Source organism: Lagopus muta, chromosome 1, assembly GCF_023343835.1.
Source record: "Lagopus muta isolate bLagMut1 chromosome 1, bLagMut1 primary, whole genome shotgun sequence".
NCBI lineage: Eukaryota > Metazoa > Chordata > Aves > Galliformes > Phasianidae > Lagopus > Lagopus muta.
In genome coordinates this window covers 183,872,762-183,900,680 of record NC_064433.1, presented here as the reverse complement: position 1 = coordinate 183,900,680, position 27,919 = coordinate 183,872,762, and the positions used below count along the sequence as shown (strand labels likewise).

The following is a 27,919-nucleotide window of genomic DNA, read 5'->3' as shown; positions in this document are numbered from 1 at the left end:
TTGGCAAAGCTGTATTTAAGCACAAGCGTGGCAGAGCATCACTTGCATCGCTCTACTGCTTGTGCACTCATCACTGCTCATCAGCTCTGATCAAGACTAAACCTGCAATTCCTCTCACAGCAGAAGCTCCCTCAGATGGAGCTCTGGACCTTCAGCAAGTCCAGAGGACAAAGGATCATAGAATCATTAATGACGGAAAAGACCTTTGAGATCATCTAGTCCAACTGCCAACCCTTCCCCACCATGCCCACTGACACGTCCCCCTGTCCCTGCCAAACACCAGACTTAGTGATACCCAAAGCTTTATTTATCTGAAACTGCTGCCACAGGATGTGAAGGGAGGCTGAAGGGCTCTGCACGCTGGGGACCTTTTGTCGCGAGCACTAATGGAGTGAATGGGAAAAATTTCTTCTCAGAAAGTGTGGTGAGGCACTGGCACAGGCTGCCCAGGGAGGTGGGGATTTACTGCCCCTGGAGGAGCTCAAGAAACGTGGAGACGTGGCACTGAGGGAGGTGGTGTGTGGCCACAGTGGGATGGGCTGGTGGTTGGACATGGTGATCTTAGAGGTCTATGTTTATTAGAGGACACTGGGGAATAAATTTTTTTTCTCTCTCCTTTTTTTTTTTTCTTTCCACTTTTAGTCATTAATAACAAAGCTTTTTCTCACTTCTCTGCTGGCCATCACAAACTGAACTTGGAACAGGCACTGCCATGTGACATCAAGGGCTAATTGCTGCAGCACAGGAAAAGTGACTATTTCCCTGTGCAATACAAGGCAACGTTTTTTTGAATGCTCTTTTGTTTGTCTTGTTCAGATTCTAATATCTTTTTGCTAAGAACATTAAGTTCCGCACTCTACACCAGAGAGCTGCAGTCATATCAATTTCTTAATGGCTGTCCATTACATCTCACCAATCTTTAAATGCACTAAAATTGCTCATTCACAAGAGGATATCTTGCAAAAATCTTCCTCTTTTGTTACTTGCTATCACAGATATCATTACAGAAGTTTATTTATGAACTGGTTCCAGTGAGCTCAGTTGGGATCATCAGTGGGAACATCTTAGCTTGGATGAAATATCTCACGTGTCTAATCTGAGAAATTCCCAGGTGCTTTACAGGGGAAGAGAGCAACACTAATAAGGTAAGAAGTCACACTGCAGGATTCTTCAGTCACCACCTGGTAACAGCATAGAGATGCTCTGAACAAAAGCACCTCATCCAGGCTGGATGGGGCTCTGAGCACCAGATGAAGCTGTAGGTGTTTCTCCTCACTGCAGAGGAGTTGGACTCAATGGCCTTTCAAGGTTCCTTCCAACACAAACCACTCTATGATTCTCTGATTAACAGGTCCCAATCCCAACTCAAATTAACCATCAGTGCTCCAATCATGGACAATATGTTTAAAGTTCTCAGGCTTTAGGTCTCTATTTGAATTAAAGCTTTATGAATATTCATGCCTGTTTCACGAAGGTACAGTTCTGTGTGATTTAGCGCTGGCAACTGATGCAGAGCTAACAGGTTGTTGTTTGCCAATCTGTTTACACAAATAGCCATCACATTTTCTTCAACCCTACCTTAGAAAGAGTGCTTGTGATGTAAAAGACAGCTCTAATTTCCAATGGCTGTTTATAATCCCTCCACCTCTCTGAAGATATTTTCACAAATGGGAGAAAAAAATTCAAACCAGCAACCTCTGTCTCTGTATATCTACTTGTCTGTGTGCTGCTACTGAGAGATTGAAAGGATGAAGGCTTAATGTCAGACTGCTGCTTGAGTGTTCAAATACCAGCAAAGCACACAAATGGCCCCAGTGGTACAGACTCGGTCATGCAAATAACAGAGACACATGCAGAGAATCCCTCCTGCCAGCAGACCCAAAGTCAGCTTGACCAAGACAGAAAGCAAGCTCATTCCTGGCAAGGCTTTGCTTTCTTCCCTTTGGAGTCTCCATGCCATTAACATCAGTTTCACACTACCAGCTGTGGAGCTGGGCTTTTCAGTACAACCACAGGAGTTGGCACAGTCTCTGCTTAGGCCAGGGTTCCACATCCTCCCACTTGCCTAGATCCAGTCAAACCTACGTGTGGTCTGTATCCATCTCCCAGGGCCACCATTTAGCTCGCAGCTACTATGGGCTCAACTGCAGAGATGTCCATCTTTCCTAAGTGGCTGATGGAGGCTGAGGCAGGGACATGAGAGACCTGCAGCCTCTTGAAGAGGCTGTTTTCAGGCCACGCCACTCGGTAGGAAGGGACCGTGGAGGGAAGCCTCTGTTCTGCAAGGCTCGGAGGTTTTCTGCAGATGTTGAGCAAAGCCTTCAGTTCTGCCCGGAAGCTGTCATTAAGCCAGCAGTAGATGAAGGGGTTGTAGCAGGTGCTGCTCATTGCAAGCCAGTGAAAGGCGAAGTAAAGGGCATTGTTGGAGTGGATGGTTTGGCTGGAGAGCAGGACGACGTAGCAATTTAAGGGAAACCAGCAGATGGCAAAGAGGATGACAACGAGCATCAGCATCTTTATAGTCTTCTTATTCTTTTTGCGAAGGGCGAAGTACTGCTCGGTGGTGACATCCCCAATGACATTGCGCAGCCAAAGCTTCTTGGCCACTGTCGTGTAGGCAGCGGAGATGATCAGCAGGGGCAGGACGTAGAGCAAAACGAAGGTCGTTAAGTCGAGGTACTTCCAGAAGAGGTCAGCTGGCTCGGGGAAATCTGGGATGCACAGGCACCGAGTGACTTCCTCACTGCAAAGGGAGAAATATCCAGAACCACAGAACAGTTTGGGTTGGAAGGGACCTCAAAGCCCACCCAAATGCCAACGTATAGAAATAGAACGACTGGGACAGTTCCTGAACTTCGTGTTCTAATTTGTATGATTAGGGTGAGAGAATAAATATTAAAAAAATAAAATAAAATAGAAGAGGATGTCAGCCATCACAAATGGAAATTGATGTAAATTACAAACTAGCCCCCTTTCTGGGTAACCTCAATGTGAGTTCAGGGCTTTCAATAGAAAATTCCAATGCGTAGCCATCGGGAACTTGGCCTCCGGTGAGACTAGAGGAAAATACACCAACATAGGAAAATCATCCTTACCTGTATTCAAAAGTAAAGAGTTTTTGGTAGATAGCATGTGGGAGGGAAAAACAAGCTGCCATGACCCAAATTACAGAGACGTAGATAATGCCTTTTGCCATAGGTAAGCGAGGTTTCAGAGGGTGCATTATGACCTGTTCAAAACAAACTAACATTCAGGCTCGTGTCATTTCAGGAAATAATTGTATCAATTTTTTGCAGGCTTCCATTCTTATATCTATTACTAGACACAGACATTCAGCATGCAAACCGTGCTGCCTCCTCTCAGCTCTCACTGCCTACAAGTTGCACATGAATATCTGAAATAATCCAGGAGTAAGGAAAGGCAGATCCCAGTCCAACCCTTGAACATTGGTATTTTAGTCTGAGTGACAAAAACAGGGCATCAGCGGCATCAGTGAGCCTTACACACGTATTCATTCCCAGATTCTGTTTGCTTAAAAGCAAATTAAGGATGGAGGCATAGTCTGCCTCAGTGACCAGAGGTCCATGGGGTTGTGAAGTAGCCAGAGCTCCTCAGAATGTTTCTGATAATGGGAACAGCTAGATGTTAGCAAGTGAAAAATATCACCACCAGCAGCCTGCTTTGTGTGTGTTTGGGGTGAATCTAACCTGGTAACACATGACTGCTCCCAGACTTGATCCCTCTAGCAGCAGCAGCAGCAGCAGCTCTGCCCTGCTCATGACAAACACCAACCCTCTGCATCTCATGTGGAGTGAAATGTCCCAGGGCTGCCTGACACCAAGCAGGACATCCCCACACCCACAGCACTGGGGCCAAAGAAGCCTCCCACATGGGACAGCTGCCTGTGTGAATTCCTATCAGACCTTATGACTTCATCTTGGCCTGAGTGCGACTGGATGACCATCTGCAGAGTTCCTGTCCCCAGCTGGGAGTCCCACCTCACTGCAGGTGTGGAGCTGTTCTCATCTAACACCAAAGAGCTGCTCCACCACACTGTCAGCCCTTCATGCATCTTACATTAATCTGAGAGCTGAGAAGGGAAGGACATGGGATCACACTCTCTCATTTTAATCACACCCTTCCAAGCTTTCCTGCTCTCTGCTCCAGTGAGTTCTCACCTGGTGCCTGTCCACGGCAATGGCTGTGAGGGTCAGAGCAGAAACGTGGAGCGAGCAGTACTGCGCGAACCTACTGACATGGCACATCCCCTTCCCAAATATCCACGTGCTGTTCACAAAACGAGCCTGGAATCAGAATGACATTAGCACTTGTGCCTGTACCCACATGCTTATTAAATTCCTCCCGTGGGGAACCTGCCTTAGCAGGGGGATGCACCAGATGAGCTCCAGAGGTCCCTTCTAACACCTATGATTCCACCTCCGGCACAAAACTACTTCTGCTGTGTAAAAATGCCTTAAAATTGCAGTTTCTTTCTGCCTTGAATCGTTGCCAGACTGCTGAGGCTACTAAAACTACTTCAGTGTCTTTATGGCACATTCTCTGCGTCCCAGCAGGTCACCCCAATGCACCGAGCTGCAGCCATAGCTCCCCCAGCAAGAAAGGCCTCTGTCCCCATCTTACCAGTGTAAAAGGCGTGTTGAGAAGCGTGATCATGATGTCAGCCACGGCCAGGTTGACGATGAACAGACTGGTGGCGGAACGCAGGCATTTGCTCTTGATGATGACGTGGCAGACCAGGACGTTGCCGAAGAGGGAGAAGATGATGATGATGGAATACGCCGCGATGAGCAGAGCTTTGGCCGCCACATGCTGTGAGTCTGCTCCGTGCCGGCTCCTGCCCACAAAGCTCTGCCAGTCGGCCAGCGTGTCGTTATCCCATGGAAAGAACCCCGAGATGTTTGGGATTTCCAACATCTCCTCAAGACTTCTGTTGAGGGGGAACTTTCCTGAGGTCGGGAAGGTGTTCACGAAGTAGGGGAGGGAGAGCCAAACAAAACAGGAGAACATCTCTGGCAGGCTGCTGTGTGCTTCCCCAGGGGAAATAACTCACTCAGGGCAGTGCTGTGGCTGGGCACACGTTGCTACCAGTGATGCACTGGCATAGCCAGAGGAGCAGGGCTCCTCTCTCTCCCGCTCAGCTCCTCATCACTTTTCTCCTCCAGAGGAGCTCTGTGTCTTCGCACAAGCTCCCAGCCAGCATTCCTGCCCATTGGGCTGCATAGCATTATTTCTGCTCTGACGTGCTGCAGTTCTGCACAATTACACTCCCCTCAGGCGTCACTCCAAGACAATCACAGCTGCACTCTGTACAGCAGGCAAAATCTGTCTCTTTGGTTCTCAGCATCCTTCCTCAAGAGCAGCACTGCTCATGCTGATTTGGTGCTGCTTATGCACCAACAGTGTGTACAGGGGCTGTGCTGCCTTCCAGGCCATATCTCAAAAAGAAGTTCCAGCCTATTTCACATCACTACAAACTGGCATGGAACAGGGGCACAGCACAGAAAGTCACGCACACACATACTGGTGAAAATACATGCATGCACAAGGTGTCACCCCATGACTGTAAGCTATGGTTTAAGGGTTAGGAGATTACCAACCTACCAGCCCCCACATGCCCCTCCCCTGACACAGCTCTGTGCAGCTGCCATGAGGCCTCACACACAGTGCTCTCCACCAGAAATACCCACCTGGCAGCAGATATTTTCTCAGAGATGATTCATTTCAGTAATCCGCAATTTTGCCAAACCATTACAAGCTGATAGCATTCTGTAATGCTTTCCTTTCTCAGCCACGAGAGAGATGAGAGATACATGGCAGCACTCCTCCAGCAGGCTGACATCCACTGTCATTACTAATGAACTCTCTACCATGACCTCAGGACCTCACCTACTTTGTCTAACTTCACAGGAAGAACTGGCTTTCAATGCCAAGGGATGCATTTGGATTTAAAAAATACCTTAATCATAGAATCACGGAATGACCTGGGTTAAAAAGGACCACAATGATCATCACATTTCAACCCCCTGCTATGTGCAGGATCACCAACCAGCAGACCAGGCTGCCCAGAGCCACATCCAGCCAGGCCTTGAATGCCTGCAGGCATGGGGCATCCACAGCCTCCTTGGGCAGCCTGTTCCAGTGTGTCACCACCCTCTGTGTGAAAAACTTCCTCCTAATATCAAACCTAAACCTCCCCTGTCTCAGTTTAAATCCATTCCCTCTTGTCATATTGCCCTTAACCCCTCCACAAGTTGCACATTTTCCTGTACCTCTTCCTGATGTGGCAACCAATCTGCTCTCTCTCTTTCTGAAAAGACAGGATCCCAGCAGGATGTGATATTTCCCCTTCAAACATTCAGCAGAGTTGAAAGTTTTTATGTGATTCCCGTGAAAAGAATATACATAAGTTCAATAGTGATGGAGTACAGTTTGGTATCTGCTTCAGCTGACTTCATGGTGTGCCAACATCTCCATCCATCATCCAGTGTCTGCAAAAGGAAAGAGCTACACAGAAATATCAGGTATCTATGACCCAAGGCATCTTGTAAAATAAAAAAAGTATTTAAAAAACACCTGAAACAAAGATACGTGGCGCTCAGGCAATTTATATCACCACAAATGTCTGCTCAATTGCTCTTTCAACTGAAGTTACAATTTAGGAAAAGAGGAGCAGTGAAGACAGGCCATAAAACAAAACAAGAACCAAAACAATCTACCCAGACACTCTACAAAATGGGATTTGGAAACATTCAGCTAAAGGGGTAATTAAACAAAACCAAAACCCCACAAACAAAAGCACTGCAGAGGTGCACACCCCCACCATATCCATGGAAACAACTTCGCATCCAGTGCGGGTCTGCCAACATCTGAGCCTTCTTTGGGCAGCTGCACTGCAAGTTGCACAAGGGAGAAGTGACCTTTCAGAAACTATCCAGGGGAATTCTCTGAGAATTGACACTGACTCTGAGTGTCTTATCCTTTATCCTTGTGGAAATGAAAAAATAAAAGCACACTGATGATAAGAAAGATCCTTCAGTGTTAAAAAAAAATACCTATGTACAACAGGTTGCATTTTTTTGCTTCCAGAATGAAAGATGCTGTTTTCATCTTCTAAAAGACAATTTGGGAATGGCTGCAGTTTAACATGACAAAAATCTATGAATCAGCCACCTGGATGAAGGAACAGAGGCCACCCTCATTAAGTCTGCTGGTGATACAAAGCTGGGAGTGGCTGACACACCAGGCTGTGCTGCCATTCTGCAACACCTGGACAGACTGAAGAGTTGGGCAGGGAGGAACCTGATGAGATTTAACAAGAGTAAGCGTAGAGTTTTGCACATGGGGGGAATAACTGCATGCACCAGTACAGGTTAGGGGCTGACCTGCTGGAGAGGAGCTCTGCAGGACGCGGGGGACCTGTTGGACACAGGTTGGCCATGAGCCAGCAGGGTGCCCTGGTGGCCAAGAAGGCCAATGGGATCCTGCAGTGCATTCAGAAGAGCTCAGCCAGCTCAGCCCTCTACTCTGCGCTGGTGAGGTCATACCTGGAGTGGTGTCCAGTTCTGGGCCCTCTGGTTCAAAGAAGACAAGGATCCCCTGAAGGAGCCCAGCAGAGGGCCACAAAGATGACAAAGGGCCTGGAGCATCTCCTGCATGAGGAAAGGCTGAGTAACTTGGGTCTCTTCAGCCTGGGCAAAAGACAACTGAGAGGGGATCTGAGAAATGTTTATTTCAAGGGAGGTAGGCAAACGGCTGAGGCCAGGCTCATAAAGAGGTAAAAGTATTCTAAAAAACTCAATGCCTCCTACTCAAAGAAGTTCATACAATTGACATTCAGAATTTATTAAACAGAAATACTTTATTTAAAAAAAAAAAAAGTAAACCTTTATCCTGGAGGGCATTTACAACAGCTTTTTATTTGCATAGGTAACATTATGATAGCTGTGACAGCTCTTTATGAAAATAGACACACCAAATTATCTCCTGATGTCTCAAGCAATAGCACTGCTCTGCAAATTGCTCCTGAGCATTACGTTAGAAATTTGACAGACCTGATCATTTCTATGAAGTCCTCAGGAAGCTCAAGGGTCATTTAGGTCTGCTCTACAGCACAAGTGCACACGAAGTAACAGGCATGTTCAGTGAGAGCCAGAACACCATGAACGCCCAATCCCTCCAACAGAGGACACAGAAATGCAAAAGCATGGCTTCCATCACTCACTTGGTGTTTCTCAGACACGTTGGGGTGTAAGCTGGTGATCACTTCCAGCTTTTCCCTCAGCTAATTCTAAAGGCTGCCGCTGTAGAACACCACCTTCTGCAGAGTGGGGCACAGAGGAGGAGAAGGGGAAGGAGAGATGGGTCTTGGATCCCTCAACAGGAGTGCTTCTCCCACTGTGAATCAAGCACCATATTTTAAAAACCTCATATGAAGAAATCTTTTGAAAAATGGCGATGACATTTTAGGAAGAGCATGGCAGTAGACACCTGGAAAACTGTTAGCTAAGGAAACGGTAAGAGGCAATGGCATGCTTGTTACTAGCTCACTGCTGTACTCTTCAGTCAGCATTCCTCACGAAGCTGTAAGGTTCTAGCTCTTAAATCCTACTAACAAGGTAAACATTGAGAACACAGCTCTATCTGAACTCCTTGCCAGCTCCTGAACTACACAGCAGCAGTAACTTCTGTGTACTCTGACATTCAGTAACAGTGCCACAGTGGGTTTAGTTAAGTTGAAAGTATTAGGATACTTTCCAGCTTTATTACTGAAATCAGCATTTTTTGATTAAATTATTACTCTTAAAGAGTTTTCAACTGTAACTGTAGAAAACTGAAAACGAATGTCTTGCTGCTCAAGTATGCACTCGTATCTACACGCACCATTAATGTAAAACCCAGTAATACTAAATTTGGTGCCACTGAAAACATTTCATAGAAGTGAAGGCTGCAGGCAAACTACCACATACAGAGAAACGTCATGCAGAGCATGCCTTGCAAACTGCTTTCCATTTACTCCACAGTCTCTTCTGCGTAGCGAGGCAGAGATCATTTCTTTCTTCGTGATGCTGCAGTGTTTTTGAACGGGTCATCCTGCAATACGTAAACAGATGTGCATTATTAGAGCTAACACACATTCTGAGTCATAAAAGGTAACGTCACCTTTAGATTAACATAGGTCACTCAATTCTGTGCTTTCTGACAAGCCTGTTTTTATTGCTTTTGATTGCAAGGATATTACCGATGGATTTAAAAGTTCAAGTCACAAATATGCAGAGTCGGTGTGATCACAACAGCAACCTGGATTTTGGGGCAAGCTGGGAAAAGGTTATAATCCTGAGCAGCACATACCTCAGTGAAATTAGAGCCATTTCCATATCACACACTGTATTTCACTGAGGTGTCCATGTATCAGAACTACTATTTCTGCATGTTGGAACAAACACGTAGTGCTGCACTTCAAGTACAGGAAGAGATGGCAGAAAGAAGGGGTAAGAACTTAGCATCTTCTCTTTCTCTGAAGTGGTCAACATTTGATATCATTAAGGTTGTGGTGCTGGTTATGTGCCAGCCTGCTAGTATTCTATAACAACACACTGTACAGTGCGTGTTCAGTGCAAAATCACATATAAAACAATTACTTAATTCCCAGGAAATCTAACTTACTCAATGTAAGATATTTCCCTTTCTAGCCTTATTTTTTTGTCTATGTATATATACTAAAGCTGGTTATAATAATCTAGCCATGCTAGTAAAAATAATTTGATTTTACTCAGAAATGCTTTATTTAAATAACTGCAAAACCAATAATCTATAGAAATTCACATAAACAGACAACAAAGGTTACAATGTACCATACCTCATCTGACTCAAAATCAACTCCTCTGGATGTTTGGCTTTGTGAACCTCTTTTACCAAAAAAAGACATAGCTGAGAATCTTAAAAAGAAAACAAAAAAGGTACCAGCACGTTATCAGACGGCAGACATTTCAGAAAGTTTCCCTTCATCCATCAATAGTTTAACAACAACAAATAATAACAATGAGCAAAATGATTCAAAGTCTCAAAGTAACAGATTCTGAAACTCTGACCCAGCTTATAGCTTATGCCAGTCAGTACTCCAACTTATTTTCATTGAAGATCACCCATGTTAACAGGCAAAAAATACAGATGAGTTCTGTAAGCTGCAGTATGAAATTTGTGACAGGCTGTTCTTTCAGGCAGTGCATCAGTTCCCCGGGCTCTGCCAAAAACCATTCAGAAATGAGGCAGCCACTGTAGCACCCACCAAATAAACATACTGACCTTTGGTTTGTTTTGGAGGAAAGACTAATATGAGAATCTTCTAGATCCAATTCATCATCTATAATATCCTGAAAGACAGACACCAGGCTTTTCCACAGAACTTATTTTTAGAGAAATAGAATACATAATACTGCTGTATTATTGCACAGTAACTTTCCTGAATTCATTTCAAGTATATAGCTACTTATTTACAGAGCACATATGAGAAGGCTCTAGAGGAAAACTGTACTATGTGTGCAGTTCTTGCACAAGACCTTGCAGAAACCCAAAAAACACTCATGTATTTACTGTTAGTATCTCAGACTATGGTCACAAGTAACACCTGGTCTTTGTGTTGCACATACAGACCCCATACCAAAAAGAAGCCTACAAATCAGCATGTGGAACCTTCCTGTTGGAACTCATAGCTTGGGAACACCTGCTGGTTGAGGCCAATGTTATGACTGTGTGTTTGTTTCTCAAAGCAGATGGCAGCAAAAGGCAGCAGCTATGCAGCTTCACTACTTTTCAGATGCTTCTTACCTCAGAGAAAAATTTAGATGCACTCTGGGAAGTCTCTGGTTTCAAAGACCTAAAGGCTGGGAAAGAAATAAATGCAGTATTTTTAAGTGCTCACACAATAAAATGCAGTAAGTATTCTGTTCCTTTCAGGAAACCTGCTTAGCATCAGTTTCCTGTGCAATAAAAAATCCTCTGTAAAGAAAGCAAGTCAACCTCAAACTAAGAGAAGCAAAGGTCCCAGGCAGACAACAGCAGAAGCTAAGCCTTGCTGATGTCTGACAACCCGCATGAGGAGGAGCTTCCCAGTCTGGATGAAAAAACATCCAAGCAGCTTTAGTTAAGAGGCAGAGAAAAGCATTACCATAACTGACACTCCTGTATGTCACATCCATATGCACCTGACCTGTCAGTTTTGTGGTTTTGTTCCCCAGTTTTTTAAGTGGCTCAGGCAAATCAAAGGGCTGGACATCCCTAGCAGACATTAACACATTTTCTGAAGTTGATTTCTCTGCATTGTTTTTGGTCATTTGCTGAGTCTATGATTAATTTAAATAAAACTTGAGCCACCTTTGGGTATTTCGGAGGGGATTTATGTAAAAATTCTTGAGCAGTATTTTCTCTTTAGTACTGAGATCATCTACATCACTTCCTCAGAGCCTGCCCTCTGTACCAGGGAAGAGCTGCTCTCCTGCATGCAGCTTACAGTGCAGATGAATTCCTCTTCTCTGCTACAAACCAGTGTTCCTTAGATTTGCAAAAAAATAAGGCAAGATGGATTCTTAAAGCTTACTAAACCTGTCAGCATCATCAAGTTTAAGAATTTTAACCAGTTCCTGCATATTCTGTATAGAAAAGTTGCTGCTAAGACATATTCCTTCTATTCATACTCCTTAAAGAACTGCATACAGCTTACAGTGAACTGTTACCTGTGCCCAGTTCCAGCCTAATCAAAGAATAGCCCAGACTGGAAGGGACCCACAAGGATCATCAAGTCCTATTCCAGTGTTCCCAGCACATCTCATTTTATCCCCAGTGACAGCAGATATAATTACTTTTTTCCTTCTTTCATCACTGTTACTTATCCTGCTTCATTAGAACCAAAATCATCTCTCCCAGCTGAACCTGACTAATAGAAATGAAGGCAATTAAGATACATCTAGTAAGTAAGTTTCCTACAACAGGAGAGCATACCAGAGTGATGGACAGAACACAGGCTTACCATCCATGATAGACAAATTCTTGTCAGGCACAGACTTGTATGTTCTGCTGCTAGTAGATGACCCTTGGCTAGTGTTTCCTATAGGAAAAATAAACAACAACCAAGTCTGTTCGGTGTCATTTTTAATTTCTAAAGGTTATTTTTTTTCCTGCATGACATTTTCTATAATTTTTCTCAACAATGAAAGGCAAGTCACATAAAAACCTAATTACTCTTTACTCCCTTCCTTTCTTCCTTGACACAAAGCCCCCTTACAAACAGATGAACTACTTTGGGTCAAGTGCTTACAGCTCCACAGGCAGTCTCAGCACGCATCATGTCACTGCTCTGACTGAATCACAACATTGTATCACACACTCAAAAATGACTTCAGGCACTAACCAACCCAATCCTAAGATGACTGTCCTTCTTTCAACTCATCCTGCTCTTAGATCTCTCACTTAAGACCTCTGGGCATATTACTGACAACTCAAAGGAGTACAGCATTGCAGGTCCCCATCTTGTATTTTTTTTTTTTTTACAGCCTCCCATAATGCAAGGTCTGCACGATCACACAAAGCTAAGGAGCAATTTAAGACAATCTGTACATTGTGTCTATACTATTGAATGCATAGCACTGCATTACCATTAGCAACAAAGATATATCCATGCAATTCACAGGAACAGATCTTCCTAGTAATGGATCTCTTATGAACCTACTATGCCTCCATAGCTGGGAAGAACGGTAACTTCCTTTTAAATGCACCATGAAAAAGTCACAACTTAAGTCACAGAAGACACAGCTGTGTATCACACAGTACCTAAATCATTTCAGCATTTTATTGTATCTCTGGGTGTTTTTTAGCTAGAAGCTTCCACTTGATGGAAGCATTTGAAGAGAGAATCCTTTCAAAGAAAAATGTCAGTGAGGAATTTGAGTGTATTTCTTACCTCTTCCCCTTCGAGATGACCCTCTTGCTGTTGAATTTTGCCCTCTTGCACCTCTTGCCCTTCCTCTACCCCTTCCTCGGCTCAGTGTTGTGGGAATGTCATCATCTGAATCACCAGAGGCTTTCATCCCTGTATCCATGAGTTCTTCATCACTGGAGGCTGAGTCAAGAACCACATCCTTGGACCTGTGAGCTCTAGCCCTCGTCATTGCCTGTAATGGAACAATAAGTGCCAGACGAAAAAGAATCTTAAATTATGAAATGCACTCCTGTTGAATCCTTGTTGTGACAAACAACTGAGCCTTAAAAGATCCAAATCCACAGCCTTATGAAAGGCAAGGATATCTGTCAAAAAGCTGAGTATTTATTTTATTTCATTTGGATGCGCAGCTGTCAGCTGTGGAGCTGGTTAATGTGGTTGTTCACCTAACTCTGCTGTGAGCAATAAATCAACCTATGTCAGCTACACATGCCTGCTCAGGTGAAGAGTTCTCTGAGCTCCACTGACATTATCTTCACTGACATCAGTGACAACTTGTTAAAGTGAAAATACAACAGATTAGAAGTGAATCTTCTTCTAACTGTTCTTTCCCTCAAAATTTCATACCAGTCCCACACAGCTTATAGAAACAAACCAGCAGTGGTTGGGAATTCTCTATGGAAAGTTATAACATCTAGACACAAATCTGCAGGAGATCTAGGACCTGGTTTGCTGATAAGGTCAACAGTACCAAACCATTTATCAGTAGCAGCAATTTCTTTAAGTATCAATATAGCCCATTCACATCTCCACTGGTGATGGGATCACCAACAGCTGAAGCTGACAGAGCTCTGAAGGCCACCTGCCTGGTTCAAAGCAAGGGCAACTGAACACTCAGGTTCACAAACTTCTAGAAGAGCAGATCTCAAAGGCTGAACTGAGCAGCATCTTAGGCACATATTGCACAAAGGATGATTACAAGACTTGTTAATCTTCTCGCAGTAGACAGGCACTTTTGGCAGGGATGATGCTGAGTTATTTATACAGTGACTTCACTCATACGCAAAATTCCATCCTTGAGTCTAAGTCCAAAACTCTGAGCAGTTACCTCTCGAACTTCCTCATCCTCTTCTTCAGTGTTTTCTCTTCTACTCTCTCTAAATTTTCGCACCTGAATGAATAACAACAGTAATAAAAAAAACAGTTTCCTTCAGAATAACAACTTGTACAGTATTGGAAACATAGTAAGAAAGAAGTCTTTATCTCTGAACTGAAGTCAAGCTCATGCAAGAGGAGAGCAAGAAAGTAAAAATAGCTTAAAGCTTTGTTTAGAGACTTCTGATACTAACCACAGTCTGTGTGATGCTACAAATTAAGCATCTCAGACCCCATTGGCAGCTCTCCTGTAACTGCACATGATGAAATGCAGGAGATACGTTCAAGAGAAGCAAAATAAGTAAATAGTCAATAAGTGACAATGAAACAGGAATAAATGGAGAAGGCAAGGTAAAGGGTGAAGCAGAAAGGCAGGAGACCAGGATTATTGAGAAGAGAGAAACTGTAATACACACATAACACAAACATCTTCAGCACAAACTTATGAACTCTCTATCTGGAACCCAATCCCCATATTAATTACAGAAAAGGACTAGAGACAAGTGTTGCAAGTGCAGCACATAGGCAAGGTTATGTAACCAGCTCTGAGCACCAACTTTTTTTACTGTCTCCACCTCTTGTAAAGATTTGACCATGACAGACCATTACCTCCTCATCTATTTTTACTTCCTCCGCATCAATGTGACGCTCCTTAAGAAATCTTTGTGTTTTCTCTAGCTGAAACTTCACCAGCTCCTCTATGGCATCTTTTTCTTCTTTGTCCACAAACTCCTGCACTGCTTCTCCCATTCCTCTTTCAGTTAGGAGTGAAAGTTGTACTTTCTTTAAAATAAGGGGAAAACAGTTTCAAAGAAAATGAGTGATATTCCTGCTATCCCACTAAATGTTATGCTTGGTTTTAAAGGAAGTAACACTGAAGTAGCACTGAAGATTTCAATCAGAAAAAAAGACAGCAACAAGCAAACATCATTCCTCCTCCAATAAGCACAACTCAGCTGCTATTAGCACGTTATGCCTCACCTAATGTAGTATTTTCCACATTATATTTCATAAGTAGTAAGGAAATTGCAACGCTGCTCATATCTAAAACAATTTGTCTCAAACGTATTACTGAGCTGTAATGCTGTATTTTTTCCCAGTCAACCTCATATTTTAAATTTAACAAAGATCTACTTGTGGAGACATAAAAAGTAATTAGAAACAGGCACTGAATTATTACAGATGCTAAGCTAATTAGTTTTATTGTAAAACATTACTATTAAAAAACTGACAGTGACAGAGCTGAGTAAATTATTCCGAAGCATTAAGAGCTATTAAGCAGAAATCTGCTCTACTGAAATGCAATCCTGTAAATACCAACCTTTGGTCATCAAGTGAGATGCTATTCATCAAAATATTCTACAATGAGATATTACCACCAGCACTAATTAGCAGAAATAGCAGAAGCTACTGGTGGTGTTCTACTGCCATTCTCTTCTTCATCTTCTTTACCCCAACAGAGTAAGAAAAGATGCTCTGAGAAAGAAACCCCTACATGAGAAGTGTTCAAACAGCAGTTTTTTCTGACCGTAAACTAAAGCACAGGATTTCTTAATAAAAAGCATTATATATACCCTTCTTAATAACCCTTGATCCTTCCACTTGTCCTTTAGGAATTGTACTGTGAGTTACACCAGAAGCAAAAAACCTTCCCTGAAATAATGCTTAACTGGGGAATCAATTTTTATCAGTTAAGTTTACAAAACGATAAGGCAAGCATCTCAAAAGAGAGACTGACTGCAATGATGCAGAATGTTTGTGCTGACTTTCAGCAATTAAGGTTTCCTCTGAAGGAGTGGAAAAAAAAAAATACAACTTACTAAAGAAACAAATAGCAGTGATTTCATTTCCCAGGCCTTAGCTCACCAGCAACAGCAGAACCAAAATGCCTGCTGCTTGTTAGATATTTGGGGTTTAACATTTTTGGAACACCCCACTACAGCCCTGTGCCACCTCAGGGTCTGATTGCTGTTCTGTCCACCTAACCAGGCAAGATGAGGTGCCTAGCAGACCCTGAAGCTCAAGCCCTTTCCCCATCTTGGGGGCAACATACTTCCTCCACTTCTATTTCTTCCTTCAGCACTGTTGACTTGAAATGTATTATCCCCCTGCTGTAAGCCTTCCAGAAACATCAGCTGATTCTTTCAGGTCTTTTAGAGATGCTGAGCAACTGAAACAGACCTCAAAAGCTAGAACTGGTTTATACAAGTTGTTTATGTAAGAATATACAAAGAAATTGGGAAAATGGTCTAAGAGGGACAATTTTGCAGAAGGGAGGAAAACAGTTTAAAAGCAGAACTGTTCTTCATAAAATAGTACAGTGTTTGACCCTCCATGATCTCTCCATGGATTCAGGGATGGCACACATTTGAAGCACTGCTTGCTTCTGAATTACTCATCCTGGGTTCCATTCCCTATCATATTCAGACAGCAGAGAGCCCTTCCAGACCTTAATTTATGTCAGGCAAGGTGACAAATTTAGTGATCTCTGCCTCAAGAATCCTAGTTCTAAAAAGCTTCTATAAATCATGTTCTGAAATAGCTTCTAGATTCAGCATTTGGGTGGCTGACTCACTGGTCACTGTATTTCACTCCTAAGACTTTGCAGCCCCATAGCTGGGGAAAGGCAGTAGATAAGGTTTAATGAAAGGGTGACACAAAAGCAAGCTGCCAGGTGCTTTCTTTGTCCTCTCTGCTCCTGTTTAAACATGTGGAACTGCACTAAGTCTGAGGATACCAAACACGCTGCAGTGTAACAAATGATTCCAACTCAGTAGGTACTTGTAACTGGTACAGCCTCACCACCTCCCCGTAATAAATTAAGGTAGCTTCTGAGGTCCTGCTGCCTCAGGCTTTCCTTTGGTAGCAACAGAATGCAACATTCAGCACAGGGCAGATGCTACAATTTCACATGAAGAGCTACTGTGATTTATCAAAACAGTGTGTGTTCATACACCCTATGTGCAACAATTGCTTACCTAAGGCATACACAGTTATGTAGGAAATAAAGGAACTTCTTGATGGCTGTCAGTCTTCTCAGCATATACTACAAGTACTTTACATAAGTAGAGTAATGTGTGCAACAAAAGAAAAAATATATACACAAATTCATAAAAGGTACAAAGATACCTTCTCTGCTGTCTGAAAATACTGCTTTACGAGGTCTTCCACTCTCAATGTCACCCCCTCAGAAGCAGGTCTGCTAAACAGCTTTCCAAAGTTAAGATCATTGTCTGAAACAGAAAAGCATAGTGACACCATAACCCACAACTCATGCAGGAACTGACAGATTTTAATTATCCTAATTATAGTAAGTAAAGAGGAAAAAATATATAATATAGGTCTCTTAGGAATCATGGTCCCTTTTATGTGTAAAGGTTTATTCAAGCTGTACACTACTGGATGCAAACACAGTAAATATAACAGATGAAATATCTATACAAGACAACCACATTCCTCATGGATACAAAAGATACTTCTAACTACTGAACTTCTGGAATTAGGAACAGAACACCACATCCTGAAGGCTATCATAATATGCTTGGTTGACTGTGAGTAAAAGAAAAATGCACAGTACAGTGAGACTGCCCTGCACTCCAAGGAAGCAAGGCAGGAACAACAGAAGAATGATGGTGATGATCACCTGAGGCTATCGCACACCACACCATGAAATACAAAATGACTGCAGACTGGTGCAGTGGGAAGTGTCCCTGCCTACAGCAGGGGGATGGGAACCAGATGATCTTAAAGATCCTGTCCAACCCAAAGCATTCTACGATTCTAATGACTATTTCTAGACGTTTGCCACAGCCAAGCATAAAACGCTGCTGTGTTTGCCTTGTTAGATAAGCAGCTATAACCAGACAAACAAAGAATAACAACTTCTGAACTATTAAAAGTGTGACCATCATCCCGTACTGAGCCATAGTGTTACATATACATGCAAAGGGAATTCTGCCTGCTTCATCAGCCGCCTAACTTACAGCAGAAGGTAGCAAAGTCATGCAAAGATCCACGACATTCTTCTTATATTTCCTTCCTCAAGTTCAGAATAAAAAGGAAAATTAAAATGCATTGATAAAATGCAGCGAGGGAGCTGTTTTACATTCTGAAAATGTTAATGGGAATGTTTAATGAGCAAATCAAAAACAGAACCAAACCAAACAAGGGCAACACTGCATAATTTAAAAAACCAAAACCTCTTCCCTAGAAGTTGTTTTTATTCATGAACCACCATGCTTCAATCTTTATAAAACTGACAACGGAAAGAATAACTGTCTCTGGAATTGGAGTATTCAGAATGCACTAATGTGTAACATTAACAGTTCTTTAGATTAGCACAGTATGTTCTCATACAAGCTGTACCTTCATTAGTGCCTATTACAAATCCAGTATTAGGGCAGTATCTATTAACCATTTATTACAAATTCCAGGCACAGTGAGAAGTGCTACAACAACAGCTGTTATTTGTTTTGCCACAAAATGCTTGAAGGGAAACACCCGTGGAACAGGCTGAGAAGCCAGAAGCCCCTCATACACCTTTTCTCCTACAGAGAGCCCAAAGCCAACCATCTCCTTCTGAGAAGTTCCAGCAGGAAGGCGTTTAATGCTTTTTCCTCATGATTATGACTCAGTCTGATATGGGGCTATAGGTAGCACTGCAGGCAACTCAGTGGGATTTGAGGTAAAAGGGAATTATTTATGAACAACTACCTGACAGACACTGCATTCAATATCAGAATTTTTAGACAAACCTGGGAATCTAGTAGAAATTCTTCTGCAGTAAGATTATATACATCATTATTATCCCTGTAACTTTGGTAGACACCGAAGTTCAGCAAAGGCTGAGTAACAAGACAAAGGAAGAAAAAATGAAAGCTAAGGAGAGCCTTCCTTTCCAATTACCATTTTTCTCTTTTTGTTCACGATGTCTGAAAAAATGTATGATGTCCTTTGGGTTGGCCACCCTATCCATGTACTTCTGGCTGAAACGATGGATGATGAATGGCTCAAAGCCACCCGTGTAATCAACCTAAGTGAGGGCAGAAAAAAATAAAACATGAAACAAGCAGGAAAAGTGAAGTCATACAAACCAGGACAAGCTTGTTATGTTACCTTTCAAAGCAAAAAAAAAAAAAAAAAAAAAAAAATGAAGTGAAAAATAAGCCAATCTACAATTAATGCTTCACCATACTATGCAGAATAGCCAATACAAGCACAAATTCGCAGCTTGTTCCATTTGCAAGGGTTAAGGAAAGTTTCCATGTATTAGGTTATGCAGGATGATAATATGACTTCAAAAAATCCTCTGTAAATGGTCACTTTTCATCTCCTCATTCAGACCAGCAAAGAAGGACATTGATGAACAATCTTATTCTGTATCACACAACATTATTTTTACCAGAGGTGAAAAGAATCAGAGCACAAAAGCAGATTGTTCTGCCTGTACACAGCAAGAATTTGCATGTATTTATACAACAAGCACTGTTTTTCCTTTGCAACTTTTCACAGTGACTTTCCAAAAACAAACTAATCCAAATTGAACAGCTTACTCGTAATCTAATGAGAGGCTTCTCTGGCTGGCGTGGATTTCCAAGGCGTTCTCTTTCTGCATTATCCAGCATCATTTCAACCTATGGAGCAGAAACAGGAATTCAATTCCACTTTACTCTCTTACAGATACCTGAAACCTTCAAATGTAACTTGCCTATCTCCAATACAGCTGAGCTACATCTGCTCATGATCATTTCCAGGGAAAAGAATCACAATTGTAGGGGCTGGAAGGGACCTCTAGAGATCAAGTCCAACTCCTCTGCAAAGCAGGCCTCAAAGCACACCCCACATGTTAGTGATCAGTACATCTTTGCTTCTTACCAGTGAGATAACAGTAACTATTGTGTTTGTCACAGGCTATGGACTGATAATTGAGATCCCATTGTTTCTATATACAGCAGGCTGCAAGGTAGGCATCCAGTTGGGTCTTGAATATCTCCAGAGAAGCAGAATCCACAACCTCCCTGGGCAGCCTGTGCCAGTGCTCCATCACCCTCACCATGAACAAGTTCCTTTGCATGTTGGTGCTGAATTCCTATGCTCCAGTTTATGGCCATTTCCCCTTGTCCTGTCCCTACAGACCTATGAAAAGAGGTCATCCGTGTCTCTTTGACTCCCACACTAAAGATACTCAGATCCCCCGAGTCTTTTTTTCTCAAGGCTGAACAGACCCAGGTCGCTCAGCCTTTCCTCACACTCCAGGCCCTTTATCATCTTCATGGCCCTCCACTGGACTCTATCCAGGAGATCCCTGCCTGTTTTGTACCAAGGAGCCTGGAACTGGATACAGTACTCCAGGTAAAAAACAGGAAGAATCTACTAAAGCCCTAAGAACCAAGAGCAAGCAGTAAACCTGCCTCAGCTACTTGGATCATTTCACACTGTACAGCTCAGCTCTTGGGGTTTAGCTCCGTGTATTTATGCTGGTTCCAAAGTACACATCCATACAACAACCCATCCCCAGGTGGGAATTTTTGTAGAAAGACAGATGGACATCTGTGAAGCAGTTACAGCCTGCTTTAATAGGTAACCCTCATTTAGAGTCCAAAGCTGCAGTGAATGTCATAGGATTAGCCCTCAGTTGAAACACTACTTGTCAGTTTCAAATAACAGGGGACAAGAAATAAGATTCCTTATCTTCTACTCTTAAAACTAGTCACAGACCACATTCCCCACCCATACGCTGATTTCAGAATACCACTAGCATTAGAAGTTACCTTTTCCATGCAGAATGCTTGTATTGCCTGAGTTACTTTAGGATTGTCAGGATTAAACAGTTCTGGGTGATCAGCCAGGACAACATCTTCCATATAGAAAGTTCGTACGGTCTCTAAAGCAATCCTCTGCATTTTCATTTTTTTTCCTTTAACATGCAGCAAACCAACATGCCTAGCAGGAGAAAAACAACTTACTTGAAGATGAACTTAAGAATATGGTGCAGAAGTTTGTTCTAAACCCCACGTGGTTTTTTTTGTTTTTGGTTTTTTTTGGGGGGGGGGGGGGGGGGGGGAGATGGTGTAAAAGCTTTAAAGCCACAGTAAAAAATTTAGAGCTATGGAAAGTTCTTGGATACTCACTTCAGGGTTGGCACTGCAAGACTTCCAACACAGCATATTCAGATTATGCCTGCTCTGCACACGCTTCATATCATTGCAATTTATCTTATCCTTAACTTATCCTCTTGGATAAGTTCTGTTTGTTTTGAACATCAGGTTTAGTTCACAGTAAAACAAACTTACCCCAGGCACCAATTCCATCTGCTTCATTTCTCATGTCACACTGTGACACTGATCCATGTTACAACACAATCCCTTTCATACTAAAAAGGAGTATTTTTCTTGGCTATGTAGATGTCATTTGTCAACACAATACACATGAGACAAGAGCTAAATAACAATAAAAAAATAAAGAAATCACATACTTCTTTACAGCTTCTCCTGGGGACAGAGACGTCACCACTGAACTTCCTGGCTGAGTAACATAGAAATGCTGCTGTTCGTTTTGGGCTGGAGTTATTTTACACTCGTGTTCGTGACCCCACACAACAAGATTAATAAAGTCATCTAAAAACTGCTCTGGAATGTAGTTTGTGGCTCCGTGTTTGCTTCTATTCAAGAAAACAGAAAAATAATTAGTGTACAGTAATGGGTAGGCACAGGTGGGGAGTGAAGGAGGAGAAAACCACCAATGTGATATTAAAATGATGGAGAATCTCCAGCAAAAATACCTGATGTATATTTTACATCAGGCATTCTTTGTATTTTTTCTTTCATCCAATTGTTTGAAGTATTTAGGTAAGACAACTTACACAGATTTGAATCAAAGATAGTTTAGTTACACCAGGAAATTTTCAGAAGGGTTTTTCTGTTCTGAATGAAGCTCTCTGTCTCCTTCCAGAAGATGGAAGAGATTGAGAGCTCCTTCAGCCTATTGGGCAGAGCCAACAGCCAGAGGTCCCAGCTGTGTTTGTTGACTTCTGCCTCACCATTATCTCCCACATAACAGCCACACTGTGATGCATGAAAAAAATCAAAGAATCTGGAAAAGAACTCTGCCTGTTCCTACTGATACTGCTGGAAGAAATGGGTAGGCAGAAAGAACACAAGCTACTATCCTCTAATTAAGAGAATCTGTAAAGAATAGCAATGCAAGTGAAGATAAAATACTAATGGAATTATGGGTCAAAGTCTAGGAAACGGGATATGAGGTTTACTGGTCTCTCACATCTAACAAGCAGACTTAAGACTTAAATGAAATCCTCCCTGGCTCTCAGGTATGAAGTTTGGGAATCAACTTCCCAGCATTTCCGAATCATTTATTTCAACTCTTTTCCATTATGGTTCTTCTGTAAGAACAGCTGTAAAACAGTGCTTCTTTTTGGGAAAATCTTCACATGAAGCACCAGCCAGCACAGCTGGCTTTTTCTCCTGCAGATTTCAAAGCAGTTTCATGAGAACACCACAGTAAGTTTAAGTCACCATAATTCATTCAGCACTGCTACCTATTCTGATGAATCACAAACAAGTTAAACCAACTGTCTTCATCCTCCTTTGGTCTCAGCATGGTTACTTGCTTATTGACAAACATACGATACAACCTCTCATCTGGAATGGCCCCTGCAGGGGACAAAACAAAACAATAAAACATTTTTGTGTGGTCTATCTATATTTTATAGTGTTTTAATTAGAAACTCTTTATAATAGAGTAGAACAACCCCTGGTAAGATTGTCATTTTTGTCACTAAGAAGTCTATGGTGGGATTATGAACTCTAAGTATAACACTGTCATATCAGAAACCTCTGTAGCGATGCAAGGCATTCTGACAAGAAATCTACTTTTCAGTAACTGAAAGCAGTTTCACTGACTACATCTAGCTTAAAAACTCTTTGTCAATTTTCTGTGCCAAACGCTGTACCAGGGGCAGAATCAAAAATAGGAGATGTTTTATTCCTTGCCAATGGAATAAGCACGTTCTGTTGTAAGAAACACTCCAAAACCAGATATGACTGAGTGGAGATGGAGTTCTCAAGCATATTTTGAAAATCTCTAGAAAACAACAGAGAAAGCATGAATTTTACCAAGTCTGTGCTTTCCCACACAGCAGGAGAAAAAAAAAAATCTGCAGTCCTTCTAAACTGGCTGCTGCTGTTTGTTTCCTTAGGCAAAGAAAAACAAAAAAACAAAACTAGCAAAATAAACTCAACCAACTAAACAAAACCCAAACCAACCATTGGATGCTTCATTTTTATTATGGACTTCAAAGAATCCCACATGGAATGTATGTCTCTTCTGCATGAAAAAGTTCTCTATAAATCAAACAAAGTCTAGAGGGTGTAAAACAGAGATGACTTCAACATCTCTCAAACATTTTTGCACAAGATTTCCACTTTAGAAGGCTGCTGCATTTCCCAATAGTGATCTTTTTTGGGTATTCAACTGCTTTTTATGAAGTTTGACATTGTGGTATTAGAACACTCATTATTAACTTTTAGAACACCATGAAAACTCTAAAATATTTCATTTAATAGAAGGAATCATGGCCAACTAGAGCTTAACAGAGAACTGTAAAAGCTGCTTGGAAATCAGTGCTGAAGCATTCATGGCTGGATATGAAATAAAGGGGCAGAGTGAAGAACTTCTGTAAACAAAAAGCAGCAACAACACTGCACTGAATGAATACAACTCCATTTACTTATACAGCAACAGACTGAAAGGTGTGTCTGTTCCAACTTGATTTAGACATATTGACCTTTGGCAATATGTGAATATGTTGAGCCACAGCATGGCAGAAAAATTCTTACCTAAGCCATACAGAGCAATTTTTGTTCTACCCTTACGTAATAAAATGGGGCTAATATCTATTTTCTCCACAGAAGTTGAACGTCCAAAATGATTCAGCAATCCTGCACAGCTTAAAATATCCAGTGCACACAGTGCATCCACCTGTAGAAAATCAGAGAGAATCAAATAAATGCTTTCAACAGGAAACGTAGCCTTTAAAGTCAAAGGGAAATAGTTTCAGAAGGGAAAGAGGATATCCTTCCTTAAATACATTCTGCAGTTGGAAACCTTGCCAGAGAGCTATATTAGCACTTTTTGGTATTCACCAGAACAGAAGCAAAATCCTTCTTACAAATCTTAATTTTAACAATGGGAAATGAAACATCATTCAGAAAAATTAGGGAGAACCCCAGCCAGCATCTACAAGAAACTGCTTAAACTCAACACTTCGTAGTAGGACTGAGACTACTGTTATAGCACACCATGATACTCTGCTGTTTGTCATAAAATATAGAGCTCTTACTTTAGTGCATGCTTTCCAAATGTTCTTTTTTTTTCCTGTTTAGTTTTAGATGTTGGATTTTAAACAGGCATTTCAACATTATTAGTTTACCTTCCTTGAAGTGCCTCTACTTGAAATTAAAGACTCAAAATTGAAGATGCCTATCAATCATACAAGGAATTTAAGCACAAGTCAAACTATTAACATTTCCTTTCCTTAACAAAAAAGGCTTTCAGTTTCTATAGATGAGTTTGTTTTAGAAACTTTCCAGAGGGCTGCCACTTCTTGGCATGGGAAGTGAATCTGTTCCCATTTATCAAAGCCTATGTATATTAAGAGATATAATAGAGTCCATACGGATCCCTTATTTCAATTCTCTTTTTTAAAGACAGCCTTAGGCTGCTGCCACTCACAAGGAGAATTTCAGAAGGTACACAGAATATTGATATGAAGAGGGAAGGAACTGACTCAAACAAGCCTGTTCCTAAAGAATTGTATTTTTATACAAGTCCATCCTACAGTATTATTTTTGTAACATAGTAGCATAATTACAATAATAATTACCCCTGTGGGATCATCATGATTGCCATGAATACTAAAAATTGGCATAGAAATGTTGAGGTTTTCATCCTGGTAGTTCACCCATGGAAACCTGAACAAATAGAGGAAAACAAGTTATATTATAACGACAAATTTGTGAACAAAAAATTCCCAACATTTTCTTCAAATTGTCATCAGAAATACGCAACAGCAGCACAAATGATACCAAGTGGCTGGGATTAAACTTAAGCTCCATATCAGAAGAAGATTCTTATTCACAGTCTGGAAGTTCCTAATGGGAGTATGGTAGCAAAAATATTTTTATCATTAATAAAGAGCTAATATATGAAAGCAGAAGACTGTGCAACCTTTACACGCAAAAGACCATTTATTTTAGCACAGTAATTCATTTAAGTTGGTTTACTTGTAAGACACAGCCTATTTATTACTTCAATCTATCAACTGTTAAAACATCTCCAGAGGTTTCTCAATACATGGTCCTTTACAGACTTAATAGAAGGTGATAGATGAGGTGATGCTATAAACTGCCCCATACAAACAGGCCTAACACTTCAAGGTGGCAGTCACAGAGGAACAGGCTGCCCAAGGAGGCTGTGGATGCCCCATCCCTGGAGGCATTCAAGGCCAGGCTGGATGTGGCTCTGGGCAGCCTGGTCTGGTGGTTGGTGACCCTGCACATAGCAGGGGGGTTGAAACGTGATGATCATTGTGGGCCTTCTCAACCCAGGCCATTCTGTGATATACAGCACTTAAGAATAAATAAATAAAAATCACAACACATTCATCCAATATGAAAAACAAACACATGACACTGTAACTTGTAAGAAACAGACTTACTTGCTGAACTGAAAATTAACTGCCTGATCACTCAGAACTTCAAAGTGAACAGGACGATCCCCCATGCAGTATTTTCTTAGTGACTCCAAACAAGTATGTATTGTTTTTCTGGAAGGTTTGTTTTCATGAAAGAGGTCCCCACCTAATAAAACAAAGTCCACCTGTATATAACAAAGAGCTCCATTATTTCAATACAGCACTTTGTATTACCTTAGGGGCCTGTAAGCAAACTCATTAAATTACTTCTTCTAAGTACTCCCACATACTTCATACCGGGACCCCTATTTAAAACAAGTCTGTAGTTGCAGATATTCATGAACCAATTAACTACAGAATAAGTAAACTAAGTAAATTATTTTGAATCTGGACTGGCAGTGCTCCAGGTGAGGCCTCAGCAGCGCAGAGCAGAGGATAAGATCACCTCCCTCACCCTGCTGGCCACACTGCTCTGGATGCAGCCCAGGGTACAGCTGGCTCTCTGGGTTACTGGCTCATGCTCAGCTGCCACCCACCAGTACCCCCAAGTCTCCAGGTTCTGGTAAGGCTATGCTCCATCCTTTCATCCCCCCAGTACCTCTTGTCTCCCAGTGATTTTCCATTCTTGCAGCATTAAAACCTCTCTAAATATCCCTGGAAGTGGTGCAAGTGCACTGAAAATACCGATCACACATCTAAGGTCATAATTTAAGAAGAATGCTCTCACAAAGATATTAGCATTTCTTTTACTAAGGGAAGAATGTAGCTGATTGCAATAAATAAATGCTTAGTTTAATATTACATAAGATTACAAGACTAAGCTACATAGCTTCTACCAGGTTGCAATAGATTTTCTAATCTCCTTTACTTTCCAGAAAGTAATACTTACTTCATTTTTTTGAGCGTGCTCCAAAATTTCATTAAAAGTTACAAATGTGTCATTGCCACGCACTGGGTCCTTCTCCAAATAGCCAAGATGAATATCAGTAGCAATCAGTATCTTGAAGGTATCTTCATCATCCCTAAATAAAACAGGAAAATTTCAACACAGGCCTTATTAAAGTAACTTGTTTGGTATACAGCCATTAAATACACAGATCTATTATAAAATCCTTACCACTGTACTTTTCCTGTAATACTCTCAAAACGTTTCACTGCTTTACTTGCAAGTGGCACTTGATCTTGGTCAGGCCCTGGAACAGACCTAGGGCAGAGGGGCACAACCCCAAACTGCCAGAGTTCAAGGAGCATTTGGACAATGCTCTCAGACATAGGGTCTGATTTTTGGGGTGGTCCTGTGTGGAGCCAGGAGTTGGACTTGATGGCCTTTATGGGTCCCTTCCAATTTAGGATATTCTATGACTCTATGACCAAACAAACCAGTTTCACAATTAGGTTATCCTGATCAGTTTAGTTCAGAAAATGGCTGCAAACACCTGATGAAAAACTAAAGGGTGCTCTGCGTGCTTTCAGCCTTTGAAAAACTCTGCAAATAAACGTTCTGTGTTTGTTTGTTTTGGGAATCCACAAACACACAAAGGAAAGACCCTGCATAAGAACAAGCACAGTTCTGAGCACTTAGCTCTTTTCAAATGCACCGAAGGTTTGCTGTCTGGTATGGCAGAATTGCATCGTGCTACAGCAGACAGAGCTTACTGCAAGCCGACGGCACTCATCTTCCTGCTAGGATTCCTCAGAAAAAGGCTCCAAGCACAGCCACAGAGGGCAGAGAACCGGTTCCTGATGTCACAGACGCATCAGTGCCTAAGAGATAAGAACACAAACGAATCAGAACGAAGGGCACAGCGAGCGGAGCCGGCAACCACTCAGACTTTTATTAAGGACAACTTACTCTCGGGCACTGATCAAGCAAGCTCTGAACCTACTTCAGCCACTTCCGACCAAGCGCAGCCCACCCCCTCACACCGTGAAAGCGGCGCTGCCCCCGAAGCCGGCCAACAGAATGCCCCCACAGCCCCCCCGGCCCAGGGCCCGGCCCTCACGCCCCGCGGCCGCCTCACGCCGTTTCTATAGCACCCGGCCGAGCGCCGCGCCGTTCTCGCGAGATGCGAGCGCGCTCTCGTTCGCCGTCTCTCCCGCCG

At 42.1% G+C, this 27,919-nt stretch overlaps 2 protein-coding genes across 4 annotated transcripts; both read right to left on the bottom strand.

The window, feature by feature from the left end:
* Positions 1-81: 81 nt before the first annotated feature.
* On the bottom strand, positions 82-5,028 carry GPR83 (G protein-coupled receptor 83). Its single transcript, XM_048958417.1, has 4 exons — positions 4,642-5,028; positions 4,179-4,304; positions 3,096-3,229; positions 82-2,743 (listed from the first exon to the last, which is right to left on the bottom strand). Exons 1-4 carry the CDS (start codon positions 5,026-5,028, stop codon positions 2,119-2,121), a joined length of 1,272 nt encoding a protein of 423 aa, XP_048814374.1. The 3' UTR covers positions 82-2,118.
* A 2,856-nt stretch (positions 5,029-7,884) lies between these two features.
* Positions 7,885-27,908, bottom strand: MRE11 (MRE11 homolog, double strand break repair nuclease). 3 transcript variants are annotated; one of them, XM_048968229.1, is made up of 20 exons: positions 27,821-27,908; positions 27,474-27,581; positions 26,707-26,839; positions 25,842-26,002; positions 25,008-25,095; positions 23,962-24,103; positions 22,662-22,776; positions 21,582-21,767; positions 20,878-21,049; positions 19,660-19,740; positions 19,013-19,139; positions 17,237-17,340; positions 14,717-14,890; positions 14,061-14,123; positions 12,974-13,184; positions 12,044-12,121; positions 10,846-10,901; positions 10,324-10,391; positions 9,878-9,956; positions 7,885-9,111 (listed from the first exon to the last, which is right to left on the bottom strand). In XM_048968229.1, exons 2-20 carry the CDS (start codon positions 27,491-27,493, stop codon positions 9,067-9,069), a joined length of 2,103 nt encoding a protein of 700 aa, XP_048824186.1. In that variant the 5' UTR covers positions 27,494-27,581; positions 27,821-27,908; the 3' UTR covers positions 7,885-9,066. The 3 variants fall into 3 exon arrangements, with proteins under 3 accessions (XP_048824186.1, XP_048824176.1, XP_048824197.1); XM_048968219.1 differs by lacking the exon at positions 27,821-27,908 and adding an exon at positions 27,670-27,796; XM_048968240.1 differs by lacking the exons at positions 27,474-27,581; positions 27,821-27,908 and having other exon boundaries at positions 25,842-25,983; positions 26,707-26,817.
* Between the last annotated feature and the right edge of the window lie 11 nt (positions 27,909-27,919).